This window comes from Bubalus bubalis, chromosome 3 (genome assembly GCF_019923935.1).
Source record: "Bubalus bubalis isolate 160015118507 breed Murrah chromosome 3, NDDB_SH_1, whole genome shotgun sequence".
NCBI lineage: Eukaryota > Metazoa > Chordata > Mammalia > Artiodactyla > Bovidae > Bubalus > Bubalus bubalis.
In genome coordinates, this window is record NC_059159.1 from 134,286,811 (window position 1) to 134,314,103 (window position 27,293).

Below are 27,293 nucleotides of genomic sequence, written 5' to 3' on the forward strand. Positions count from 1 at the left end.
GATAAATATCCTTACACAATACAAACCAAAAATATAATTTACTAAAGAAAACAAGTGGTCAGTTAAATTTTTTTTTTAATTTATACTATTAAAATGTAATACACACACCATCTTTACCTCTACATTTGATAAAGGTGAAAAATCTTTATCATCCTTTGGTAAGAGTGGACAAATTTAGCCATGCTAAATGCTGATAGGAATACAAACTCTTTAAGCATGGAAATTGGGCACTGTGGATAAAAATCAAACATATACACACAAAGCAGAGGAAGATATTGGTCCAGTGATAAACCATCTAAAAATTTATGAAAAGAAATCCATCAAGTATGAACAAAGATGAATGTTACAGTATGTATATTGCAGCCTTTCAAATGTAGGGTATTTGAATGAGGTAAGATAACCCTGATAGGTTCAAAACTAAGGTAGAAAACATAATATCACAATTTCAAAAATAATTTAGGACTGGATGCATAATATGCTAAAATTGTAGTAGTAAAACTGTAGGTAAGAGGACTTTAGGTTTATTTTTTAATCTGCATTTTCAAAGTTTCTACAGTGAATTTGTAGATTTTCATGGTTTATAAACATGTTTAATGACTTAAACATTGAGCTGGACAAATGACAACTCTTTCTTCCCTAGCAGAAGCTAGCAGTGTTCCCCTAGCACAGGGTATATACTCACCCTCTGTTAGTCTTTTCAGATGGTCTTTTATTGTTTGGTATTTGTCTTTCATAATTAATGCTGAATTTCCATATATTCGGTTAGGATGTCCTGCTGAGGAAACTTTCCCTTACCTAAAAGTTTGTATGGCAAACCAAACCCTGATGTCCAGCAATAAGAATCCTCATAAAAACATAAAAAGAAAACCTTAATTGATGAAATTTTAAAAAACAATTTCCATTAATGATCCACTGACTCTCTTACCCTTCATAATGTTTCATTGCATCCAGCCCATTGTGTTCTTTCACTCTTAACTTTGCCAACAAAGATCCGTCTAGTCAAAGCTACGATTTTTCCAGTGGTCATGTCTGGGTGTGATGCTGCTAAGTCTCTTCAGTAGTGTCCGACTCTGTGCGACCCCATAGACGGCAGCCCACCAGGCTCCCCCAGTCCCTGGGATTCTCCAGGCAAGAACACTGGAGTGGGTTGCCATTTCCTTCTCCAATGCATGAGAGTGAAAAGTGAAAGTGAAGTAGCTCAGTTGTGTCCGACTCTTAGCGACCCCATGGACTGTGTGGCCCACCAGGCTCCTCCATCCATGGGATTTTCCAGGCAAGAGTACTGGAGTGGGCTGCCATTGCCTTCTCCGATGGGTGTGATAGTTGGACCATAAAGAAGGCTGAATGCCGAAGAATTGATACTTTCAAACTGTGGTGTTGGAGAAGACTCTTGAGCGTCCCTTGGACTTGCAAGGAGGTCAAACCAGTCAATCCTAAAGGCAGTCAGTCCTGAATATTCATTGGAAGAACTAGTGCTGAAGCTCTAATACTTTGGCCACCTGATGTGAAGAGCCAACTCATTAGAAAAGACCCTGATGCTGGGAAAGATTGAAGGCAGGAGGTGAAGGGGACGACAGAGGACAAGATGATTGGATGGCATCACCAACTCAGTGGACGTGAGTTTGAGGAAGCTCTGGGAGATGAAGGACAGGGAAACCTGGCATGCTGCAGTCCATGGGGTCACAAAGAGTTGGACACGACTGACTGACTGAGCAACAACATTGTGTTCATCATTTTCAATATCAGATTGCATGATAACAGTGGAAAAGCCAAGTTAATTAACCCATGAAACTAAGAGAGTGATTGTGTTGAACTTGGGCCTGGATGACCTGTTTATTATTAGTTTTCCCCCTGATGTTTTCTCATTCTAAAAAAGAGCTTGAGCTGGGACAGAGAGTCTAGCAATCTATATTCTCCAATCGCTTGGATTTTTTTTTTTGTTAATTGAAGGATAATTGCTTTACAGAATTTTGTTGTGTTCAATCGCTTGGATTTTATAGATGCAATAGGACACTGAGAAGGTTGATTTTAATCCTGCAATCTCATGTTAGTCCCTTTTTAATTAATTAATATTTTGGGGGGGTCTCCATTGAATTTGTTACAATATGCTTCTGTTTTAGGTTTTGGTTTTTGGCCTCAGGGCATGTGGGAATCTTAGCTCCCTGACCAGGGATTGAACTCACACCCCCAGTGTTGGAGGGTGAAGTCTTAACCACTGGACTCCCAGTGAAGTCCATAATTCCTTTTTTTAAGTCACAAACGTGGGGTACTCTGGGTGTTGGGGGTCTAGCACAGATGAGATGAGGTTCCTGCTCCAGTGATGCTTGTGGGTTACATCAAGGTCAGGGGGGCAGGTAATAAAGAAGCCCGCAAGATCATCTCAGATAGATAAAAGCTAGGAGGGAAGGCATTGATGTGACAGTGACCTGGTAAGGCTTCTTGAGCTGAGCTGGTAGGAGAGACTTCTCCGGTGGCTAGCATTTGAGTTGAGACTGAAAGACAAGGAGCTGGCCTCTGAAAGTCTCACGTAAGAGAAGTGTGGGGAGTAGGAACAGCTATGGCAAGTGTCCTGCGGGGTCACCGAGTGACCTGTGGGAGGAATCAGGAGAAGCCACTGTTGCTGGAGCACAGATCCAGGATGGGGGGACGGAGCCTCGCAGGCAGTGATGCATGATGAAGACCACCTAGGTCATCGTAAGGAGTTCAGATTTCATTCCAGGTGTCATGGGAAACCACTGAAGGGTTTCAGTTAGAGAGGTAGTGACATCTGGCTTACATTTTACTGAGTTGGCCTAAAAGTTCATTTAGGTTTTTCTGTAGGATGCTCTGGAAAAACTCAAACCGACTTTTTGGCCAACCCAATACAAGATCATCTCATCTCTTAGGTGGAAAATGGATTGCCAGGGGTTAAGAGTGAAACCTGGGTGACCCCTTAATAGGCTGTTTTTGTTGTGTTTTAAGTTTTAGTCTTTTTCTTTTTTAATTGGAGGGTAATTGTTTTACAATGTTGTGTGTGTTTCTGCAATTTTAGTTTCAACAATGTGAATCAGCTGTAGTGTATACATATATCCCCTCCCTCTTGACCCTCCCTCCAATAGGCTGTTATAGTTGAAATGTGAGATCCGGTGGGTTTGTCTCCTGTGAGATGCAGAGAGTGGACTGATTTAGGGATAAGAGATCACAGGACTTGCTATTAGAATGGGTGGGAGAATGAAAGAGAAGAGTTGTAGAGAACTTCTAGGTTCGGTGTGCTACTTGCCAAGATGTGGACTACTGAAAGATGAGCAGGAAAATCAAGTGAGTTCTGTTTTGTACATGTTCATTTTGAGATACTTCATGGAATAAATTGCAAATAAAGTTCTTGTCCAGTTCTGCAGAATGGACGAATTGAGAATTAGCAGGAACCCTCTGAATAATTTTCAGAGAAGTTCACATTCCATAAGTACCATATAGGTTATAGGTGAATGGAGGAGACTAATATAAATATGTATATGCATATTTATTTGAGTGTGTGTATAAAATTCCAAGTTCAAACCATCTCTACTCTTGACCAGTTGGTGGTAAGATGGCTACCCAGCGTAAGTGCACTTGGGCTACAGTTTCAGTACTTTTGTGTTTCTTGAGACATGAGCCTTCTGGTTTCTACTTAGGAGAAAAACCAACTTTTCAGTTGATAGACAAGCAGGGTACCTTACTTAAACAAGCATGAATCAGGGACTCCCCAGGAGATCCAGCAGTTAAGTAAGACTCAGAGCTTCTGATGCAGGTGTATTTGATCCCTGGTTGGGGAACTAAGATCTCACATGCCTCACAGCATGGCCAAAAGTTTGTTGTTGTTGTTGTTGTTTTTTAATTTAAAAAGCAAGAAATGAAGCACAGTATCAGTGAAGGCCAAGGTGGCCTGTGTCCTGTGAGGGCCCTGTTGTGGAGCAGGTTGGCCAGGTCAGTAGATAGAAGAATGCTAACTGGACTCACAGACTAGATTGGTTTCAGATCATTTCTGGGTCGAAGAACTTTACTACCTATTGTCTGAAACTTCAGCACAAATGATCTTGATGTGATGAGACAGAATGATTCAAGTTGCAGAGTGATTAGATAGAATGATTAGAAGAGGTGAGAGAGAGGGAGGGTTGGAGGGCAGGAGGTGGCAAGACTGAGCTGTCAGTCTAGGTAGCTGAGAAAGTCCCCTGCTTACTGGACATTGTTCTCATGAGCTGAGGATGGTGGGCTTGTAGGCAGGGCTCATCTGCTCCTTGAGGCGAAGCAGCTTCTGGCTGTTCCCCACTCTGTTCCAGGAATGCCCACACGCCACTATGATGGAGGACATCACCAAGACTGGCTTTCAGACAGCTTCAGGGGACCAGGAGGAGAGCTCTGTTGTAGGACTTTACATACAAATCACTACCTTCCTTTTCTCCAGGTGGTGATGACTTCCCAGCTTTGGGGCCCCTCCCTGATCCACCTTAGTTAGAGCACGTGAGATGGCTCCATGCACAGTGTGAAGAGGTGACAAGTGAGGCATGGGCCTCTAGCATCATGTAGGCAACAAAGCTATTGAAAAATGTCTTTTAAACATGGAATGTCTGACTGCCTTTTTTTTTTTTCTGTTAAGATTTTATGGCCAAAGTGAAGATGGAGATGAATTTAATAATTCCATCCGCCAGTTATTTCTTGCTTTCAATTCACTGATGGACAGGCCTATGGAAGAAGCTGTCAAGATCAAGGTCAGCTTGATCTACTTGGGCTACTCTTAATACTGTGGGTGAGGATGTTCTGGGGAACGAAAAACTTACAGTGCATGATAAAAAAAAAATAATCCTCATTCATGGAAAACTTAATTTTAGAATGACTTGCAGAAAGTAAAGGGGAAATCCCTTTGTATTCACTTTTTCGTACATTTGTATTTTCAAATGTTCATTTCCCAAAGATAAGCTACCTATTTTTATTGAAGTAGAGTTGATTTACAATGTTGTGTTTGTTTCAGGTGTACAGCAAAGTGATTCAGTTATACATATGTATTTTTTTCAGATTCTTTTTCATTACAGGTTATTATAAGATATTGAATATAGTTCCCTATGCCATACAGCAGGTCCTTATTGTTTATCTATTTTATATATTATGATGTATATCTGTTAATCCTAATTTATCCCTTCCTACCCTCTCCTCTTTGATTACTGTTTTTTTCCTATGTCTGTGAGTCTGTTTCTGTTTTATAAATAAATTCATGTATGTTATTGTTAGATGCCACATATAAATGATATCATATGATATCTGTCTTTTTTATGGCTGAGTAATATTCCATTATCAGAGAAGGAAGTGACAACCACTCCAGTATTCTTGCCTAGAGAATTTTATGGACAGGGGAGCCTGGCGGGCTGCCGTCCATGGGATGGCGAAGAGTCGAACATGACTGAGTGACTAACACTTACTTACAATATTCCATCTCACACACACACACACACACACACACACACACAGCACATCTTTATCACTCCTCTGTTGATGGACACTTAGGCTTTTCCATCTTCTGGCTATTGTGAACAGTGTTGCTGTGAACATTGGGGTGCATGTATCTCTTCAGATTTGAGTTTTTTTTCTTCTGGGTAGATGCCCAGGAGTGGGATCACTGGATGATATGGTAACTCAGTCTTTTGTTTTTTGAGGAACCTCCATGCTATTCTTCATAGTGGTTGTACCAGTTTTCATTCCCACCAACAGTGTAGGAGTGTTCCCTTTTCTCCACACCCTCACCCGCATTTATTGTTTATAGACCCCTGACCTGTGTGAGATAATATCTCATTAGATTTTCTTTTCTGTGATAATCAGTGATGTTGAGCATCTTTGCATGTGCCTAATTATGCCTAAATATAATCCATGGCACCTAAAACTTCTAGAAGAGAACACAGGCAAAACTATCTGACATAAATCGCAGCAGTATTTTCTTAGATCAGTCTCCCAAGGCAAAAGAAACAAAAGGAAAAATAAACAAGTGGGACCTAATCAAACTAAAAGGCTTTTGCATAGCAAAGGAAACCGTAAAGGAAACAAAAAGACAACCCACAGGATAGAAAATATTTGCAAACAGTGCAACCTGCAAGGGATAATTTCCTAAATACACAAAACAGCTCATCCACTTCAATATCAAAAGACCAAACACCCCAATCAAAAAATGGGCAGAAGACCTAAATAGACATTTTCCCAAAGATGACAAGCTACCCTTTTAGACATCCCTTGCATGGCTTTTATGGCCTCTGTGAATTTAGCCAGTTGATCTTGATAATGATTCAAGCAGCAGGCTTTCTTCTTAGGGCTTCCCTTCTCCCCAGAAGCCCAAAGTCTCCATCATCATCATCCTTAGCAGTTTTTTAAATGTAAAATATGTAATTCCTAAGGACTCAGATCTGAACTTTATTTTCTTCTCTCTCTGGCAACTTTGTGAAAGAAATGTCAAGGTTTTGATTACATCCTTGGATAGAAAAATGAATTCTAAACGGACAATGGAAAGCTGTCTGTCTAGATTTTTTTAGGAGAAAGATGATAGGAGATCGTATGTTAGCAATACTAGGTTTCTTCTTCATCACAAGAACATTCGTGTCCAGTTTCCTGTTTCCCAGCATTGGTCATTTCTTCTTGAGATCATGCGGGAAATTCTGTATCTGTCCTGCTCGATGACTGAATCTGCTTTTTTGTTTTTCTTGCAGGGGGCAGCCTTGAAGTACCTTCCTAGCATCATTAATGATGTCAAACTTGTGTTTGATCCTATTGAACTCAGGTAAATAGCCAAAAACTATTGTTTGTTTTAAAAAAAATTATGTATTTGGCTGTCTTGGGTCTTAGTGGCGGCACTCAGGCCTCTCTGGTTGTGTCACATGGGCTCCAGAAAGCTCGGTCTTACTTGCTCCACAGCATGTGTGATCTTAGTTCCCCGACAAGGAATTGAACCAGCATCCCCTGCATTGCAAGGCAGATTCGTAACCACTGGACCACCAGGGAAGTTCCTGTTATTTCTTAACAGGAGATGCATCTCCCCTGCTCGGCTTCAGCTTGGACTACTACACATGCTGTGATTCTTCTAACATGTATGGACACATATGGACTGAACACCTTTCTGTGCTCAGTTCTAGGGAAGATAAAGGCCCCTGAGAGAGGTTTGCACTTTCTCCAAAGAAAGAAAATGCACAGATACAAAATTAACTATAGGAAAAATATACATAATAATATGCTTCCAGCCATATACCTAAGTACCCCAGGAATGCCAGGTCACATGGTGATTGACACTGGGGTGGAATTAGCCAGAAAAGGCTTTTGCAGAAATTGAGTATGAAGACAAGTCTGCAAAGCAGTGATGGACCTGTTTGGCAGGTTTGGCAGACTCAGCTCCCCAGCTGAGCCCTAGAGTGAACGCAGAATATAGCCTCTCCTTGGCTTCTTAGAGACAGACTATCTGGTCATGGAGGAGAGAATTCCAGGTCAACCTCTCCACGCCCAGTTAATTCCCACAAGAGAGGAAGAGCTTATTCCCTTCAATAAGGCAGGATAAAACCACTAACTACCCGGGTTTCTCTTCTAGTGTGCTCTTCTGCAAATTCATCCAAAGCATCCCTGACAACCACTTAGTTCGCCAGAAACTGAACTGCATGACCAAGATAGTAGAGAGCAATCTTTTCCAGCAGTCGGGTGAGTCTCCAGCAAAAATGGCCACTTATGGAAATTGTCTTCCTCAGCCAATGCTGCCTTTAAAAAAAAAAAAATAATTATGTCCTTGGTGATACTTAAGCACTTCCTGAGAAACTGGTTTTAAGCAGAAGGTGAAATCAGTTCAGCATTTCACCTAGCTCCATGAAAGAGCAAAATCTTGTGTTCTTTAATGTTTAATTCTATAGCGAATGTTGCATTAATTAGCAAACTTTGTCCTCAAAATATAAACCCCAGAAAGCAACAGGCAAGCAGGAAGGATAGTCCTTTTAAACAAATGCATCTCCTTTGACCTAGACATGGAGTATAGTATCAGTAACCACAGGGTACCACCACCCCACAACATCACTGCCCCATGCCATGACATCATGGTATCACTGCCTGCCCCAGTCCCTGGTTCAGTTCAGTTCAGACTGATGTCATGTCATGGGGCAGTGATGCTGTTGGGCAGTGGTACCCTATGGCAGGGATGCCGTGATGCCTCGGGGCAGTGATGGACTTCTTGCTGCTTGTACTTGCTCAGCAGAGCTGGTTATGCACATTTCTCCTCCACTCCATGCCCGGTCATGTCACATCAATGGCAAAAAATTGACCATGGCGGGAGTAGTGGCAGTCACAATAAATCAGAGAGGTTCGGGGGGAGCTGTGGGTGAGCCAGATTACCGTCTTACTGCTAAGAGTGGAGGAGGGCACCGAGGGAAGAAAACTCTTACACTGATGAAAGACTCTTCATTTTGTAACTAGTCAAGCAAGGAGCCATCAGGTGTAAATCACTGTGTTCCTGCCCCAAAGTTGACATGGGAAGGAGGTCCCATACCTGGTCCTTTTCCAGTAAACCCAAGACTCGTCAGGTGGGCCAGCTGTGGGAGCTGTTTTTGAAGCTACCACCAGGTCAGGGAGTCCCAATGGGTGATTCATGCTGTGTGTATTGGCTGGAGGGTCCGAGGACCACCAGGGTACCTCAGAAGCAGGAAAAGTTGAGTAGGTTGGTGAGAGAACCCTTTTGCCTTTGCTCCAGGCTAGTTATATAATTTCAGACAAACAAAGGACCATCTAGTAAGTCTCAGCTTCTGTTTCTATAGAAGGATGGACTTGTACTAGATCAAATCAGCAGTGTTTTTTGGCTCTGATATTTTCTAAGCCTCTGAATTTGTGCTCAGACATTTCAACTGTTTCAAGAACATGGTCAGGGGGAGTGCAGAAAGCTAGTGAGTGCTCTTAAGTAGAAAACCTAGTATTAGTCAACCTCTTATTATGCTGTGATAACTTGTGCCTCTAAGGATGTGGAAGGCATAAATGAGACCACGAAGATGAGGCATTTGAGCTGAAGAGCCAAGGATGCACTGCATAATACCAACAGAGGAAGTAGTATCACTGTTCACAGTCATTTCTGTTCATGCCCAAAGTATCTGGACTTATCAGAATAATATTTTATCATCATGAAGTTCCCAGAAAGAAGACATAGTGGAAAGACAGCACCTTCCTGTATGAAGTCGAAGTATCTGCAAAAGCATGGAAAGAATATCTGTGAAACTCACTGAAATGTGCTGATGAAGCTTAGCGTTCATAGGAATTTTTGAGTATATTTTATCCAGTCGGTAGAACATGTCAAAAAATTAAAAGCATATAACTTGCTTAGTTTATTAATTTCCTGTAACTTAGCTTACAAATATCACACTGGCCTTTTTTTTTTTTTTGCTGCACCATGTGGCTTGTGGGATCTTAGTTTCCTGACCAGGGATCAAACCTGTGCACCCTGCGGTGGAAGCGCTGAGTCCTAACCACTGGAATGCCAGGGAATCCCTAAGTTGACCTTTTTAAATGTTATTTTATTTAAAAACATTTTTAAGTCTTTTATTGAACTTGTTATAATAGGGCTTCTGAGGTTTTTTTTTTTTTTTTTTTTTGGCCTTAAGGCGTGTGGGATCCTAACTCCCTGATAGGGATTGAATCGACACCCCTCTACACTGGAAGGCAGCGTCTTCATCATTGCACCTCCGGGGAAGTCCTAGTCCTTTTTTTTAAAAAAAAAAAAAAAAAAAAGCAGTTATATGCCTTTAAAAAAAAATGCTCTGTGTTTACTTGCTCAGTTGTACCCAGCTCTTTGTGACCCCATGGACTGCAGCCTGCCAGACTCCTCTGTCCACGGGATTCTCCAGGCAAGAATACTGGAGTGGGTTGCCATTCCCCCTTCTCAAGGGATCTTCCCAACCCAGGGATTGAACCCTGGTCTCCTGTGTTGCAGGCACACTCTTTACCATCTGAGGCAAAGGAAGCTCCACCCCTGCCCCCCCCAAAAAAGCTAAAGACATTGTTAAATACTTTATAAACATGGGACTACACACGAGGTGGGATTTCCTTTGCATTTAAGGTCAAGGTAAAGGGTTGAACTTCGTGCCTAAAAATCACATGCTCCCAGGTAGCCCAGAGGAGCCCCTGCAGGGCTGAGTCCAGAGCTGGGAGCTGGAGGGACCGGCAGAGAGGGGGCTGTAGGAAGGAGCCAGGCTGTGTGGAGGGGTGCTCCGGCAGCTGCTGAGTGGTCTGTCTTCTCGCCCGCAGAGTGCAGGGATGTGCTGCTTGTTCTGCTGATAGACCAGCTCAGTGGCCAGTTAGACGACAACTCCAGCAAGCCTGACCACGAGGCCAGCTCACAGCTTCTAAGCTACCTCCTGGAGGTTCTGGACAGGAAGGATGTGGTGAGTTCAAGAGTCCCTGATGTGGAGCACAGCTCATGCTGGTCCCATGGCCGGGGACAGGAACAGCTGTGCGGCCCTGCTCATCCCAGGCAGCTGAGAATTAGGCAGTACCCACTTTAGAGGTGTTTAGAGAGGCTCTTCCTGGCTAGAACCTACCAGGCACATCTAGGTCTGGGGAAGTCTGCCTGCTATGGGAGCCGCTGCTGGCTGATTTTCCTGGCCAACCCAGTTTGACCATCACTGAGGTCTCTATGGGAACTTGTCAGAACCAGAGCCTGTGTAGGCTTGTGAGGTAGAAACCTCTACCCTCTTATGCTTTTGGTACCTGACAGCACTATAGTACGTATTCTTGAGCTTCTGAGAAGTTCTCCATATATGCTCTCTGATGCTGATCCTTCCTTCTGAAACCTAAATGTTGCTTTCTACTCTTTTTTTTTTTTTTTAGATAATATCTCTTTTATTTGGCTGAGCCATGCAGCCTGCACGATCTTAATTCCAAGGATCTAACCCATTTCCCCTGCAGTGGAAGCTCAGAGTCTTAACCACTGAACCAGCAGTATAGTGCCTGGGGGCGGTTAGTCGCTCAGTCGTGTGTGATGCTTTGCAGCCCCATGGACTGTAGCCCGCCAGACTCCTCTGTCCATGGGATTCTCTAGGCAAGAATACTGGAGTGGGTTGCCATTTCCTTCTCCAGGGGATCTTCCTGACCCACGGATCAAACCCAGATCTCCTACATAAAGTCCCTAGACATATTTATATGTACAAACTAATTCCCGGTGTCTCCCTGTACCATTTCGGCTCATTCCAGGCTCTCATTACTGAAGTTTATTCTTATGCCCCCCCCCCTTTTTTTTATAGCCCAGTATTCCCTCCTGTTTTCCTATAACTACATCTTCACATTTTCCCCATTCCTCAGAGTCCAGTTGCATTAAACACCTCCGTGAAGTAGTTGTTGGTGCAGTCCTGCCCAAATTCCTGCACTCTGCTAGCTGCCTTTCTTCTGTCCTTACGTTTTAAGGTTTTTACCATCCTTGAGTTGTAAATTCCACTCACAAACACTCCTTACACAGCTCCTGTGCTCTGGACACTGTGAAAGGTCTGAGTCTTCAGCGGTGAACAAGAGAAGCAAGCCTTCCCCTCATGAAACTGACCTTCCTGGGGAAGCTTTGTATTTTGTTTACTTATATTTAAGCCCCAACCCTCCTGCTGAAGTGTAAATTTGTTAAAGACTCAGAGGGTGCCTGTATACTGGACCCACCTACTGCAGTCTAACATATGGAACTCATGTAAATAGAGGAAAACACAACACCCCACAAAGAGGCAGGTTTTATGAGTCACTTTCATTCAAAGAAATAATAAAAAGCAAGGGGGTACTAATAATACTTGCTGTTTTAATAAAAGTACAGAAATAGCAATGATCTAGATGTTGGAAGCCTTAAGCAGGAGATTGAGACTATCTTTCAAGAAGCAGGAATGGATACTGGCTTTGAAAAGGCGAATTGAATATTGATAAGTTGGAACTGAAAGAATGTAATATCAAATCACAAGAAGGAAAAAGAAAAACATTCACAAGGCAGTGCTGGGTGTATCAGCCCAGCTAATTCCTGTATAGGAACTTTTCTTTTTTTTTTTCTTGTAGCTAGGAATATTGAAGGCTCCGCAAAGTTGAATAATTGCTCATAGATACCTGACAGTCAGATTATTAATTCCTTATCTTAGTCTGCTCAGGCTGCTCGAATAAAATACTGTAGGCTTTGTGGATTAAAGAATAGATTTATTTCTCATAGTTCTAAGGACTGGGAGTTCAAGGTCAGCCTGCCTGCATAGTTGGGTACTGGTGAGGACCTCCTCCTGGCCTGCAGACAGCCACCTTCTAGCTGTGTCCTCACACAGCCTTTCCTTGGTAGGACAAGCTCTCGGGTGTCCCTTCTTAAAAGGATACTAACCCATCAATCCCAGATTTTGTCTTCATGACCTGATTTGCTCCCAAAGCTCCATCTCCAAATACCATCACCTTTGGGGGTTAGAGCTTCAACATAGAAATTTTGAAGGCAAACCTTCAGTTCATAGCAATGTCCTTGACTTGAATTTCTTCTTTTTTTTAAACCTCCTACACAGAAGATGGCAAGAACTTTGTATATTTGCGTTTTGCTTCCCATTCATGTGCCTAATTTTCCTGGGTGACTTGATCTACTCAGAGTCAGGACCCAGTACCTCATGCTAGTGGGGGTCCTCCCAAAACTGTTGAGTCAGCAGCTACAGGGAGCTCTCAGTGAGTCCAGATGACCTAGGTTATTAGGGAGACATTCTTCTCCTGCATCTCCACGTTCATCTTTCAAACGTTAGAACCAATGGTGTTAAGCAGATTCCTTAATAACATTATGTATCATTCTGCAATGTTTCCCCCTTTTGGATAAGACACTGTTTTGTAGGCAAGAGCCAGAACGAGATGAAAGAGAAATCTCGACTTGTCTAAGGTTTCCTTAAGAAAAGTGAAGCAAGTCAGAAGTGTGTCCATCCATGTGTTTCCTCCTTAGGGCCCCACGGCGAAGCACATACAGATGGTAATGGAACGGCTGCTGAGAAGGATCAACCGGACCGTGATTGGGATGAGCCGACAGTCGCCCCATATTGTGAGTGTCGTCCAGGGGACCACGCGACCACTGCAGCTTCTCAATGTCCCATCCCACCTACCCAATGAGGGGGTTGGGGGACCAGTGACTTGAGACCAAATTCACATAGGCCCCTCCCATCCCAGTTTCTAGACTGCACTGATTGTTGGGTGGCATAGCTCCCTCGGGAATTGAATGGGGCCTCGAACTTTACAGCCTCCCTGGTTGAGTGACTCTTCTTTTTAACTGTCAGTAAATCTGATGCTGATTTTTTTCTTGAGGGAAAATGATCCAACTGGAAGGTAGAGGAGATGAATGGGGGACAGTTATTAAGGATCTCACTAATACAAAGTGTGTGAATACATTCTTAAGGAGTCTTACTCAGATGGACGGTGAAACAAAAACCTCCTCTAATATTATACATTAAAGCAGAGACCCACTGACATATGCAGGCACCCTAGGTGGACTGAGGACTCGGGACCAGTTCTAATGCTCTTTAAATATTTACTTAGTATTTTCTTTAAGGAAAATATGAGCTTTTGTGAGCAGAAAATTAGAAAATTAGTTTAGCTGACTGCATTCAGCGTTTCCTCTAGTATCTCAAGCAGTGGAACTGTAATTCTCAACGTCTGCATGTTTTATGTGGATCCACCTTCATTAGAATGATAACAGTAACAGTATGTTTAGCCAAAATAATGTTAATAGTAGTGGTCACTGTTAGCTCATTTTTGTGTGTGTGCTAGAATGTATCTTGAGCACTTTATATTTCACTGAAAACTCATAGTAAGCTCCATTTTTAAAAAGAGGAAACATGCAGAACCCTGAACAAGATTACACAACCACCATGTGATTGAGGTGGACTTTGGCTCCAGACAGCTGTTCTGGAGGCAGCGCCCTGCATGCTGTTAGCCATGCCCCCCGACAGAAGCTTGCCAAGTTATGTTCCCACCTATGCACTTTAGGCACCGTGAGAGAAATTCTGATAAATTTAGTTCTCCCCTTCACATTCTGTTTCCCCTGATGCTTGAAATGCTTATAGATTGGTGCCCTGTATTACCGGGCAGCCCTTTTCGCTCAAAGAAAATCTTTTCAAGAACTTGAGATTAGCATGCTTTTAGAAATGTCAGTGTTGGCCTCTTATTTTCCAACTATTATGTCTACTAACTGTCAGGTAAGAGGTGTGATGGAGACCAGAGGTGACTGTTGAGAGACCAGTTGTATCATCGTTAAAATGGAGCATCTTTGGCTTGCAGCTGTGTAAGCTACATGCGCGTGTGCTTAGTTGCTCAGTCATGCCCCACTCTTGGTGACCCTGTGGACTGTAACTCACCAGGCTCCTTTGTCCATAGCATTCTCCAGGCAAGAATCCTGGAGTGTGTTGCCATTTCCAATGAGATTTTAATTAGAGGATAGAAAAAGAACTCTTCTAAATTGCTACTGTAAATAAAATCTATTTATTAAAAAAAAAAATAGGTAGTAAGAAACCGCTATAAGCCAGATATTGTTCTAGACAAGAGAAATACATCAGGAAACAGAACAAAAGTCGCTATCTTAGAGAAGCTTACATTCTAGCAAGAATAACAATAAAAAAATAAGTGCAGAATATTAGAAGGAGATAAGTGCTGTGGAGGGAAAAAAAAAAGAGTGGAATAAGGGGATTCAGGGTCATAGAGTTACAAATTTATGTAAGGTGGTTAAGAATGGCTTTTTAGGGACTTCTTGGTGGTCCAGCAGTTGAGACTCCACAAATGCAGAGGATGTGGGTTCGATCCCTGGTTGGGGAACTAAGATCCCATGTGCTACATAGTAGGACCAAAAAAAAAAAAGTGACTTTCCTGGGAATTCCCTGGTGGTTAGGACTGGGAGCTTTCACTGCCCGGGGCCTGGGTTCCATCCCTGGTCAGGGAACTCAGATCCCACAAACCTCAGGGCATGCCCCCGACCCAAAAATACTTTTCCAAGAAGGTAAAATTTGGACAAATACTTTAACAAAGGCCTGGAGAAATAAATAGCGTTAGGTGCTGATGGTAATGCAAACTGTATGCTAGTTTGGCAATAAATATCAAAGCCTTAATACAATAAATTTACATTGCTTTATAATTATAAAAATAAACTTTTTTTAAACAAAGGAGTTGTAAGGCATTCATCCAGAGAGAGGTGACCATGAATAGTCTTTTATTGTTTTTGTATGTAGGAAGTTATTCTCTCCATCCCAGGAACAGCTAGGTTTTCCTCTCCTCTGTGCCAAATTCATTTAAATTTGTATTGTTTTCAAAACTACATGAATACAGGCAGATTCTGCCTTGGGTACTTACCTTAGGCTAGAAAATTAAGTCTATGACTCAAATATGATTGGACTAGGGGAAAGCCAGTTGAATATGTAATTCCTGGCCTCAAAAATGGAAATGATGGTAATCACCGAATTATCTAGACTAGGGATGGCACTAGTGGTAAAGAATCCAGTTGTCAATGTAAGAGATGCAGGTTCCATCCCTGAGTCTGGAAGATCCCCTGGAGTAGGAAACAGCAACCCACTCCAGTATTCTTGCCTGGAAAATTCTGTGGACAGAGGAGCCTAGAGGGCTACAGTCTATGGGGCCGCAAAGAACTGGACACAGCTGAGGGACTAAATACACATCTAATTATCCAACCCCTTTCTTCAAACCAGGTCCACAGTTACATAGCTTAACATGCAAAAATTACTGACCAAAGGACTCCAGAGCTGGAGGCATGACACTGAAGTGGTCCAGCAGGGAGCTCTCCTCTTCTATCTTCTCCTCTGCTTCTCCACTCAGTTGTACTGCTTCTCTTTCTCCTCTTGCTGTCCTCCAAGCTCAAATTTGTTTAAATGATCTAAATATTTCTGGCATTTCTCTCTGGAAGTCTCTACTACCCATCTTTTTCAACAAGCAACTCAGCATCTACAAGTTGTTTGAGCTTCACTAGTCATCTAGCTGGGATCTCAGAGTCAGTATCCCCTGACCTATGGAATTTCAGAGGTCAGAGCTGACCACAGGATGAATGAAGCCCTCCACTCAAACCTGGAAGGAGCTTGTTTTTACCAAGAAACTGCAAAGCACATGCCTTTAGACCTTTAGAATTCAGTATGTTTCCAGCATGCTGGGGTCTCTGCATACTTAATTGGGTAGAGAAAACCGAAGACCGTGCACCCACATCTTGCTTTGTCAGTTGGTGGTCTCAGGAGCTGGGATTTATCGTGTTTTCCGTCTCCTTCCAGGGGAGTTTTGTCGCCTGCATGATCGCCGTCCTGCAGCAGATGGAGGACGGCCACTACAGCCACTACATCAGCACTTTCAAAACCAGACAGGACATCGTTGTAAGTTGTCTTCATTGCGTCCTGCTCACTTGAAGACTTTGCATATTTCGACAGAACTGAGCATCAGTTCTGTGTGGGTCTCTTCCCACACATCTCTAATGCTGTGTGGCTTTGCACAGTGATTATAAGAGGGAGAGTGTTTCTCTGCCATAAGCTTTAAAGAAGAGTACGGTATATGTGGGCTTCCCAAGCGGCTCAGTGGTAAAGAATCCACGTGCCAGTGCAGGAGATGCAAGAGACGTGTTCCATCCCTCGGTCGGGAAGATTCCCCTGGAGAAGGAAATGGCAACCCACTCCAGTATTCTTGCATGGGAAGTCCCATGGACAGAGGAGCCTGATGGGCTGCAGTTCATGGCATCACAAAAGAGTTGAACACAACCGAGTGACTAAACAAGAGTTCATATACCAATAGGTCCTCATGGAGACACTGAAGTGTCTTTGATTTAGAGAGACCCTGTACTTAGAAACATTTGGCTTTTTTGCTCTCAGAAGAGGACAGTGTCTCATTTTCAGGGATAGTGGTCACCCTTGCAAGGATTGTAGGAGACAGTGATATGCATGGTCTTCTAAGATGTGGTGGATGTCATCCTTTTTAGTAGTCCCTGGGAAGGGAAACAAAAAGAGGTAGCATCTGCCCCATGTAACATTTGTAAGTTATCTTCAGTTGAAAATATTCCATTCTCTTTTGTTTTAAACAAAATTGTTCTCTTAATAGTTTACTATTAACCATACAGCCAAAGGTAGCTTAAGAAGCTAAGTTAGATCTCTGGTGGCTTCCCCATGATTCTTCCTTCAGGGAACTGTTAATGGCTATTAAACATCCCTGAAAGTGGAAATTCCCTGATGGTCCAGTGGTTAGGACTCTGCGCTTTCATTGCTGTAGTCTGAGTTCAGTTCCTGGTCAGGGAACCAAGACCCTGCATAAAACAAAACAAAACATCGTCCCTGAAGTTATCATCTTGTCTTGTGAAGCAATGGGCTGGATATGAAGCTGGATTAACAGTTGAGGTCTCAGTAGACTAGACTTCTTTGGGTAACTTCCATCATTTGTGCATATTCTTGTCTTGTCTTCTTTATGCTCTCAATTGTCCATTTTCAGCCTTTTTTATATGGATAGCATGTGGCCAGTACTCTCAAGGATACCCAGCTCTTTCCCTGCCAGTCACTCTCCTTTCTGTGAGGTCTATATGATGGAGAAACATAACAAAGAATTGGAGAGAAAGTTGCTGTTGTTGTTCCATCTCCAAGTCATGTCTGATTCTGCTACCGAATGGACTGCAACATGCCAGGCTCCCTTCTCCTCCACTGTCTCCCGGAGTTTGCTCAAGTTCATGTCTATTGAGTCAGTACTGCTTTTTATTATTTGTTGTAATCGATCCAGTGGTGAACTCTCAGAATACTGTCTTGGACCACAATAAGGTATTGTGGCTTAGTCTGGAGACTTATGTGGACTTCCACTTCGACCATGCTCTCGCAGTCAGGCTGGTACAGGAGTCCATAGCCATCCTTAGCTGCGCTTCCAGAAATCTGGGCGAGAGAATCACAGAGGAGAGGAGAGGGGTTGAGAGGTGGAAGCTGAGGGTGGTGGTGTTTCTCTTCCGTAGGCAGATGGTACAGTGTGTTTAAGAACACAGGCTTTGGAATACCGGGATCTGGGTTTGAATTCTTTTTTTTTTTTTTTTTTATAAATTTTATTTTATTTTTAAACTTTACATAACTGTATTAGTTTTGCCAAATATCAAAATGAATTCTGAATTCTATTCTGCTTCCCTCTGCGAAATTTTGGACAAGCTGTTTAACCTCACTGAACCTTGGCTTCCTCATATATAAGATGGTACCTACTGGGGAGGGGAGGGGATTAATGTGAGTACTTTTTAAAAAAACAGCTTTATTGAGATATAATTCACATTCCATACAATTCACCCAGTTAAAGCATACAATTCATGGCTGTTTAGTATATTCACAGCATTGTGCAGCCGTCACAACTCTGTAATTCCAGAATATTTTCATCACTCCAAAAAAGAAATGCTTAATGTAAATACTGATGATTGGACTTACGGAAAATGCCTCGCTTTGTAAGTGTTAATACCTATGAGAACCAACTACTTACAATAATAATTATGATGTTATACTATAACTGTATATAATATTTTATTATTACTTAAGATAAAATTAATATAAAAATAGTGACTTCTTGGGACTTCCTTGGAGGTTTAGTGGTTAGGACTCTGCATTCCCATGCAGGGGACCCTTGTTCGATCCCTAATCAGGGACTAAGTAAGATCTCATATACTGCACTTTGCAGCCATGGTGGGGGGATGGGGCGGGGAATGACATTTTTTAAGATTTCCTTTGAAAGCAGGTAGAATAAAGAAATTTATAGTAAGTTCAAACTCCTGGCAATTTGGCTCCATTAAGTAAGCAAAAACAACAACAACAACAACAACCCTAAACTCAGGTTTAACCTTTGTTTTCTAGGTCAATGTGAACTTTTCTCCCAGCATCATCTAATTAAAAAAGGATTATTGCCCACAAGGGAATAGTGGTCATTAGTGGGAGAACTGCTGGTACGGCTAGGCCTTTCAACCTTCAGTGGACCCTCCTTTCTCTCTGTCCTGCTGCTTCTGAAGAAATCACTTGAAGGACCCTGGGAAGCAGTAGAGAAAGGGAGGCCTGGGGAGACCTGTGAGCTGCCCTTCTTATGCCATCACTGTTCACAGTTCACTGAGCACCTGGGGCTGAATGTAGTCGGTGTCAGAAGCAGATAACCAGCATTTTACATCCTCGCTTCACAAACCATGAGCTCCTGTTGACTTGAGGGAAAAAAAGTTAATGGAATAGTTAATAAGTAATGGGTGCACGTAAAATGTATGATGAAAAATTGAAAAACTTACGCACTAAATGATTTAGACTGCACAAACCAGAAGGAAGATTGCAAAGCACAGACTTCCGGGCTGTTACTGTTCCTGATCCTTCGCTATTTAGCCTCCGAAGTGCACTGGGTAGCCATCAGGACTAGGGTCTCTGAGGAATATTATTAGAAATAGAACCCAGGCCCCCTGCCTGCACAGCCCCGTGTTCTTTCCTTAGTTGCTGAAACGGCACGGTTTAGTGCCAGAGAAATTGGACTGGGTTTTCATCTCAGGAATCTGAGTGGAAAATGTCTAAATTTAACCAACTAATAAATTTAAAAGCGTTCCAAACTTTTAAGCGCTGATTTTTAGCCTGATTTTTCTTTTTTCTGAGTTACTTTTTTCCTCTTAGCCGCCTCGTGAGTAGAATGGCTATTTTCTCGATCCTGGGCTTTTGTTAATTAGTTGTTACAGTCATCATGGTCCACTGCTGACATCTCTTTGTAAGGAGCCTTTAGGACCTTTCTCCCCAGGCTACCCATGGAAGCATTCCTGGAATAGGAAGAATCCTGACTCTGCTTCTTATTTATAGCATTTTGTTTCCGTTCTAACAGTAATAAGGAAGAACTGGACTCAGAGTTGTTAGAAGTATCAGTTTTCTCAGGCTCAGATACAGAGAAGAAACTGGTAGTTACCAGAGGGAAGGAGGGCAGAGAGGTGGACAAAAGAGGTGAAGGGGATTAAGAGACCCCAACTGACAGTTTATAAAGTAAGTAATTACCAAGGATGTACTGTACACAGAGGGTATTCAGTCAATAATACTCTAAAAACTCTGTAGGGTGACAGATGTAACTGGACTAGGTGTGATGATCATGTATAGAACCTTTGAATCACTGTGAATCTGAATCTGAATCACTTTGAATCTGAAACTAATAGAATACTGTGTGTTACTTACAATTCAATTTTTAAAAGATTCCAAAAAGTTAAAAAGAAGTGTCAGTTTTCTCACAATTGGTGGATGCTTTTGAAATGCAGTAGATCTATTCAGACAACATTTGGCAGTCGAGCACTAACGATATTATGGCTGTAAACTTGGGATCCAGAACCCAAAGGTCTGGATCCTAGCTCTCTACTTCTTGATTTCTATGGCCTTAAGCCAATAGTTTAATTTTTCAATAGTCTATTTTATGATTTATAAAATTTGTGCAGTTTTTTTTCATTCTTGTCTCCCTCATCAGACTATGTGAAATTGTTAGTCACTCAATTATATCTGACTCTTTGTGACTCCATGGACTATAGCCTGCCAGGCTTCTCTTCCATGGGATTCTCCAAGCAAGAATACTGGAGTGGGTTGCCATTTCCTTCTCCAGGGGATCTTCCTGACCCAGGGATCTAACCCGGGTATCCTGCATTGCAGGCACATTCTTTACCATCTGAGCCACCAGGGAAGCCAGATTATATGATATAAACGTCAAATCATAGGACAGCTCTAAGAATACTGTATTATATATACACTGCTATATTCAAAATGGATAACCAATAAGGACCTTCTATATAGCACAAGGAGCAGTGCTTAATATTTTGTAGTAACCTAAATGAGAAAAGGATTTGAAAAAGAATATGTGCATGTATATGTATAACTGAATCACTTTGCTATACACTTGAAACTAACACAATATTGTGAATCAACTGTGCTCCCATATGAAATAATTAAAAAAAAAAAACCAAAACACTGTGTTATCCCCATAAAACTTAAAAGATAGACTGTTACGGGACTGTGGTCATCATGTTCCTCCCTTTGCATCAGTGTAATGCGGGCCAGGCATACGATGTGTAACCCAGTTTTCCCCCAATCATTCCTAATCTGTTTTCTGCAGGACTTCCTCATGGAAACTTTTATCATGTTTAAGGATCTAATTGGAAAGAACATCTACGCTAAAGACTGGATGGTCATGAATATGACACAGAACAGGTGAGACCACCCATTGTGGGGCCGGTGGCATCTGAAAACTTGGGTCTGGTAACTAGATTTCTGAGCCTTGTATAGCACTGTCTTGTCTCTTTGCCTCAGGTCCATCATCTGTAAAGTAAAGGTTGTCCTGCTTCTATGGTCTTGGTGTATGCCCTCCTGTTCTTGATTTCATCCAGGCTATATCAGTCGTTCTGACTCGGGCTCTCAACTCTCTTCTTTCTGCTGTTACCTCATCACTCTCATGTGTTGATCATCAGCTCTGCAAGACATCTTTCAGTGCCGCCCTGGGGCCTTTATTATCCTAATATTCAAGGCTTTGGCATCCTGACCCACCCTGCTTTCCTAGCCATATCTTCCACTGTTTCCCTCCATATACAATGTGCGTACAGGCTAAGTCACTTCAGTTGTGTCCGTCTCTTTATGACTCCATGGATTATAGCCCACCAGGCTCTTCTGTCTATGGGATTCTCCAGGCAAGAATACTGGAGTGGGTTGCCATGACATCCTCCAGGGAATCTTCCCAACCCAGAAATCGGAACCCACATCCCTTGGATCTCCTACATTGGCAGGCAGGTTCTTTACCACTGGCGCCACCTGGGAAGCCCACATACAGTGTGTGCTACAGCCACGCTGACCTCCTGCTGCGCCTGAACATGCTCCATGCCTTCCCTCACATTGGCTGCTTCCGCCTGCAGTGCCTGCCCCATCGTCTCTGGCCATCAGTCTGCCTCCCATTCCTTTAGGTCCTTCTCAAATGCCATCTCCAAAGGAAGCCATTCTGACCTAGATGTCCTCGTCTCTCCTTTTTATTCCCTATAGCTATTTGATACCCCCTCCTAGAATTTTCCATGTTCTTTGTTGGGTCTAGGTTTGATTTACATGTTGCAAGTGAACCCCACCAAGCTGTAACCTTCTTAAGACCAGGAAGTGTCTCTTTCAAGACAAAACCTAAGCCAGTGCTTTGCAGTTGCTGGTCTTCAACAGAGAGTCGTTGAATTCAAGTCAAATGAACTGAATACAGATACTTAGGGGCTTCCTAAGTGGTAGGTGGCTCAGTGGTAAAGAATCTGCCTGCCAGTGTAGGAGATGTAGGAGACTCAGTATTGATCCCTGGGTCAGGAAGATCCCCTGGAGTAGGAAATGGCAACCCACTCCAGTACTCTTGCCTGGAAAATTCCATGTCTAGAGGAGCCTGGTGTGCTGTATAGGCCATGCGGTCAAAAAGAGTCAGACACAACTGAGCACGCATGCACAGATACTCAGATTCAGGATTTTTAAGAGCTAAATAAAGTAAATTGTTATGATAAGGATTAAGTCTCCATGGTCCTGATATCTGGTTAGAAAACACTTCCCAACTATATACAGATTAGAGAAACAGTTGCATCCGAAGTCGTAGACTTTAAAACACAAGCGTCACAATGGAGTAGAAAGAGCTCTGGTCTGAGGCTCAGGAGCTGATCCTCTCAACTGGCTCAACTGTGATTCAGCCTTGAGTGATGCTAGGAGACAGTTCGAGAAACTGGCCTTCACTGTAGACTGTGCTGTTTTTGGTCTCTAAGGATCTTGATAGATCTAAAGGTCTTAGGTTAACAAATCCAGGCTTGATTTGTGTTGTTGTTTTTAACATAGGAAATGTTAAGTCGTGTCTGACTCTGTTACCCCATGGACTGCAGCCTGTCAGGGTCCTCTGTCCATGGGAATTCCCAGGCAGGGATAGTGGGTAGGTAGCCATTTTTTTCTCCAGGGGATCTTCCCAACCCAGGGGTTGAACCCCTGCATTGGCAGGTGGATTCTTTACCACTGAGCCACTTGGGAAGCCCCAGAAAATGTCTCAAAGAGCATGAAGTTTGCCTTATTTATCCAGTGTGTTTTTCTTCCCCCGGCCAGGGTTTTCCTCCGTGCCATAAATCAGTTTGCTGAGGTTCTCACCAGATTCTTCATGGATCAGGCAAGCTTTGAACTTCAGGTAAGCATGCCGTTCACCTAGGAGTTCCTTCAGTTCTCAGCTGAAGCAGGAGGAGAGTTTCATTTTGGAAGACAGATTGCCTCAGCTCTTATCAGAACACTTACCCACACCTGCTTGCAGGCAGTCACACAGGTATTCCTCTACTACAAATGGTTGAGTGTCCAGAGAACAGTGTGTATACACACCTGTTTGAAAGTCCAGAGTGATAGCAAAACAAGTGACCGCTAGCTCCATCTTCATTCATTCATCCAACAAATGTTAGAGAGTTATGCGTACAGGGCATTATTCTAAGTCCCGGTGAGGGCAGACAAGGTTCTGCTTCCGTTACAGGTACATTTGCTTGGTGGTGTGCTTCTGCTGTGTCATGGCCTGTGTTTGTATCTGTGGAACTTTGAAAGTGAAGACATAAGCGGAGGATATTGCATATATGTATACATGTGTATGTGTGCATATGTACATATGTGTTTAAATATGTATGAAAATTTAGGTTGTTTGCATTTTCTGTTATGTTAAATAGCACTTACTTAAATATTTTTAAAATACCCGTTTTTATTTTTCCAGGATAAAGTCCTAAAATGTTTACTAGTTCAAAAGTTTGGTGAAACACTAGGACTTTTGATAAGTATTGCCAAACTACCTACTATAAATAGGTACACTTCTTGGCAGCAATTTTCCTTTATCCCAAGAGTAAAACAAATATAATAGTTAAAAAAATTTTTTTTAAATCTTAGTAAAGTGTTAAAATTTTCAGGGCTGAATCATTGAAACACAAGAGAGAAAAATGTCCTGTGGATATTACTTTATTTATTAATTTCTGGAGAGTGAATTTCTACAATGTGTCACTGTTTTAGTATGACCCTTATTAATGTTATTTTCCATTTCTTTTTACCCACACAATTAATTTTGAACAGCTCTGGAACAATTACTTCCATTTGGCAGTAGCATTTCTCACGCATGAGTCCCTTCAGCTTGAAACCTTCTCACAAGCCAAGCGCAACAAAATTGTAAAAAAGTAAGTGTCCTCTTAAACTTGCTTATAATTGGGAAGGGAGTTCTTCCATTTCTATTCAGAGCAGGATTTTTAATATCACGGAAATTACTGTTCACTGGCTACTCATATTGTTAGTGACCTTGGTCTTAAAATAATCATTTAATAAACCTCAGATTGCCCCAGATTCACATCTCTTCTCAGGGCCCCATTCATTTTCAAATCAACCATCGCATTCTTTTATAAAATCCCTACCTGGAGAGGCACTTAGGCCAGAAAGTTCTCCCGTCTCCCAGAACAGCTGCCACCTGCTGACAGCTTATCCAAATTGCAAGCTTAGTGCTGCTCGTACTCATGATTCACAGAGCAGACTCCTTTGGCACCACTGGTCTATCTCCCAGTTTTAGTTACTTTTGCAGAGAAGCCAAGACTAACATATCACTTAAAAATACCCTCCAGATTCCTGGCTTAGTATTCAAAATGGACTTGTGTGCAAGGGTGATGAGAGATTTAGGGAAGATTTTCATTGCTTTCATCTCAAGTCTTTTTCAAAGTTCATTGAGAGCCTAGGAACTTAAAGGCTGTGTAATTAAAAAGGGCTTAAGAAATTTATCATTTAAAGGCTATGACGTTTTTGTTCTGTTTCCCTGCTAGCATGTCTGGGATTCTAGGAAAATTATTTTAGCATCCCTCTAACTCTTCCCTTAAATACTAAGATTGGTGTCTAAGAGGTTGAGATTTAGTGACTGCACTTTCAAAGATAAAAGTAAAAACTATTTTGTAGATTTCCTAGTGGGGTGGTTATCAAGAGATATTTGATTTTTAAGATGGACACCTTAGTCTTATTCTTTAAAATATCTTAAATGGCATAATTTCATTCAGGGATGGATTTGATTTTGGTGAAATGAGTTGACACCAAATCTGATAAAGTGGCTAGTTAGGATAAATGATTCTCGTTTTGGTCATTTCAGGAAAGTGTGACTATATGTACAATCCATATAAAAATGTGTATGCATACTGGTAAAGATAAGCCTTAGGAAATAAAAACATTTATATTAAGGTTATAGGAATGTAAATGAGTTCTTTTTCAGGACTTCTTATTTTTAGTAAAAGCATCAACAGTAGTATTAAAAAGCAATAGAATAGTTATTTATTGTCCAGTATGTGCCAGTCTGGACCTTATATAATATTAATAGTAAAATTAGATACTTTTGTTAAAATGGAGTAGTAAGAGAAATTTTTCAATATGATTTTTATTCTGACATTTGAAGGCATTTCCAAAGCAGGAATTTCGAAAAAAATGTTGGGTGCTATAGTAACATGAGTAGAGAATGTAGATCTGTGCTGGCGGGGTAGGTCATACATCTGTACTTGAATTCCCTGGGAACAGTCTCCTTATCTGCCTTTGACCCACCCTATTTTCATTTTCTAAGCCCCCAACCTCTGATATGACATGTTATGTGGAGCAGCTCCCAGCTTTTGTATTCTTTAAAAGATTTCCAGGTGACTCATTCATCTCCACCCAAGAACCACTGTCTAGATCAATGTTTCTCTACATTTTTGTCCTCCCTTGTAAACTTCTATAAGAAACCTTTTTATTTTTATTTTTTTAACTTTTTTCCTCTTTTGTCCATGCCATGCTACATGTGGGATCTTAGTTTCCTGACCAGGGATTGAACCCATGCCCCTCTGCAGTGGAAACACCCGAGTCCTAACCACTAGACCACCATGGAAGTCCCTGGAACCTTTTTAGAAAAATGTTTTCCTAATCACACCCACCCCCCGCAATGAAATATTAATACCACCTATATACTAAATATATCTGTTTATGTACTAAATGTATACCTTACTTTATATGCCAAAGCAGTAAGCTTTTTTTTTTTTTTGTCCCCATGGGCCAGTTTTCACCCCTTTGGAGATGTTATCACCCCATTTGAGAATGTATGTCTAGAACTTGCCAATGTAAGCGCTTTAAAGAATGTACTGGTGTGGATAAGGGTTACTCTAATATAAGTATATACAGGCAGCATGTTTGTTACACATCATCAGCCATATTACCATGTAAGTCATACCTCATTCATCTTCCTTTTCTTTAGTATTTTATTTATTTCTGCTTAAGAGCAATCAGAGTGTTTCTCAGCCTTCTCCCTTCAGTAAGTGTGTTGATCTCATCTTCTCAGTGATTTTTGGCACTTACTTTGCTCCACCTTTTGCTGGACCCCCATCTCTATGTCTGTGTCCCCTCATCTCGGTGTGTATCAGTCTTTTGGGGGCTTATTTACATGTCAGCTGCATCTCTTCATGTGATTTTTGCCTCACTGTCTACCTTGAGTGTGACCTAGAGAACACAGGCTTTCTTTACTCCCCTTATCATGGTATCAGTATTACATGTTCTTGTTTCCATCGCACGTTTTTCTACGGGCTTATGGTCTTCTTCCTAGATACGGGGACATGAGAAAGGAGATCGGCTTTAGGATCCGGGACATGTGGTATAACCTGGGTAAGTGTACAATCTGAACACCACTCCTTGTGCTCCATGCATCCCATGATGAAGTCTTTTTTATTTTAATTCCTTTTAATTCAGTTAAAATGTCATTTTAATTGCGATTGATTTGTCTGTGTGTCTGGAAGTGCAGGTTGATGTATGGGTCTCTTATGACAATCATGTGTTATCAGAATAGAATATTTAGTCACTCACTTCTGAATTGAATTGCTTTACCCACAACTTTTTCTTTTCTTATGGGCCCTGTGGAGGAAAATTGTAGCACTTTACTTCTGGTAAAATTGTTTAATATCCTCACTTCCTTTCATTTCAGGTCCCCATAAAATCAAATTCATCCCATCCATGGTGGGTCCCATTCTGGAAGTCACATTAACCCCCGAAGTAGAGCTTCGGAAAGCCACCATCCCCATTTTCTTTGATATGATGCAGTGTGAGTTCAATTTCAGTGGAAACGGCAATTTCCATATGGTAAGGAGTGGTGGATCACCTTACTAGTGCATGTGGAGTCCAATTCTTTTTTTTTCCCTAATAGAGAATCAGTAGCCTGAACAGTACAAATCAAAGTTATCTAAAATCTTCTGTTTTTGCATTTTATTTTGTAAAGCAATTAGACATAGAATTAAGATAGCCTATCTTTCGTCCTCAGTTCAGTTCATTTCAATTGCTCAGTTG

General features: G+C 41.9%; 1 protein-coding gene across 4 annotated transcripts in view; it reads left to right on the forward strand.

Annotated features, from left to right (window-relative positions):
* DOCK5 (dedicator of cytokinesis 5) overlaps positions 1–27,293 on the forward strand; it is a 281,525-nt gene that overhangs the window by 192,373 nt on the left and 61,859 nt on the right. For all 4 annotated transcript variants that reach the window (XM_044940174.2, XM_044940175.2, XM_044940173.2 and 1 more), the window contains exons 23-33: positions 4,613–4,724; positions 6,702–6,772; positions 7,571–7,677; positions 10,255–10,391; positions 12,929–13,024; positions 16,242–16,340; positions 21,070–21,164; positions 23,052–23,130; positions 24,042–24,142; positions 26,560–26,618; positions 26,935–27,089. In XM_044940174.2, coding sequence (XP_044796109.2) covers positions 4,613–4,724; positions 6,702–6,772; positions 7,571–7,677; positions 10,255–10,391; positions 12,929–13,024; positions 16,242–16,340; positions 21,070–21,164; positions 23,052–23,130; positions 24,042–24,142; positions 26,560–26,618; positions 26,935–27,089 — 1,111 coding nt within the window. The remainder of the gene's footprint in view (positions 1–4,612; positions 4,725–6,701; positions 6,773–7,570; positions 7,678–10,254; positions 10,392–12,928; positions 13,025–16,241; positions 16,341–21,069; positions 21,165–23,051; positions 23,131–24,041; positions 24,143–26,559; positions 26,619–26,934; positions 27,090–27,293) is intronic.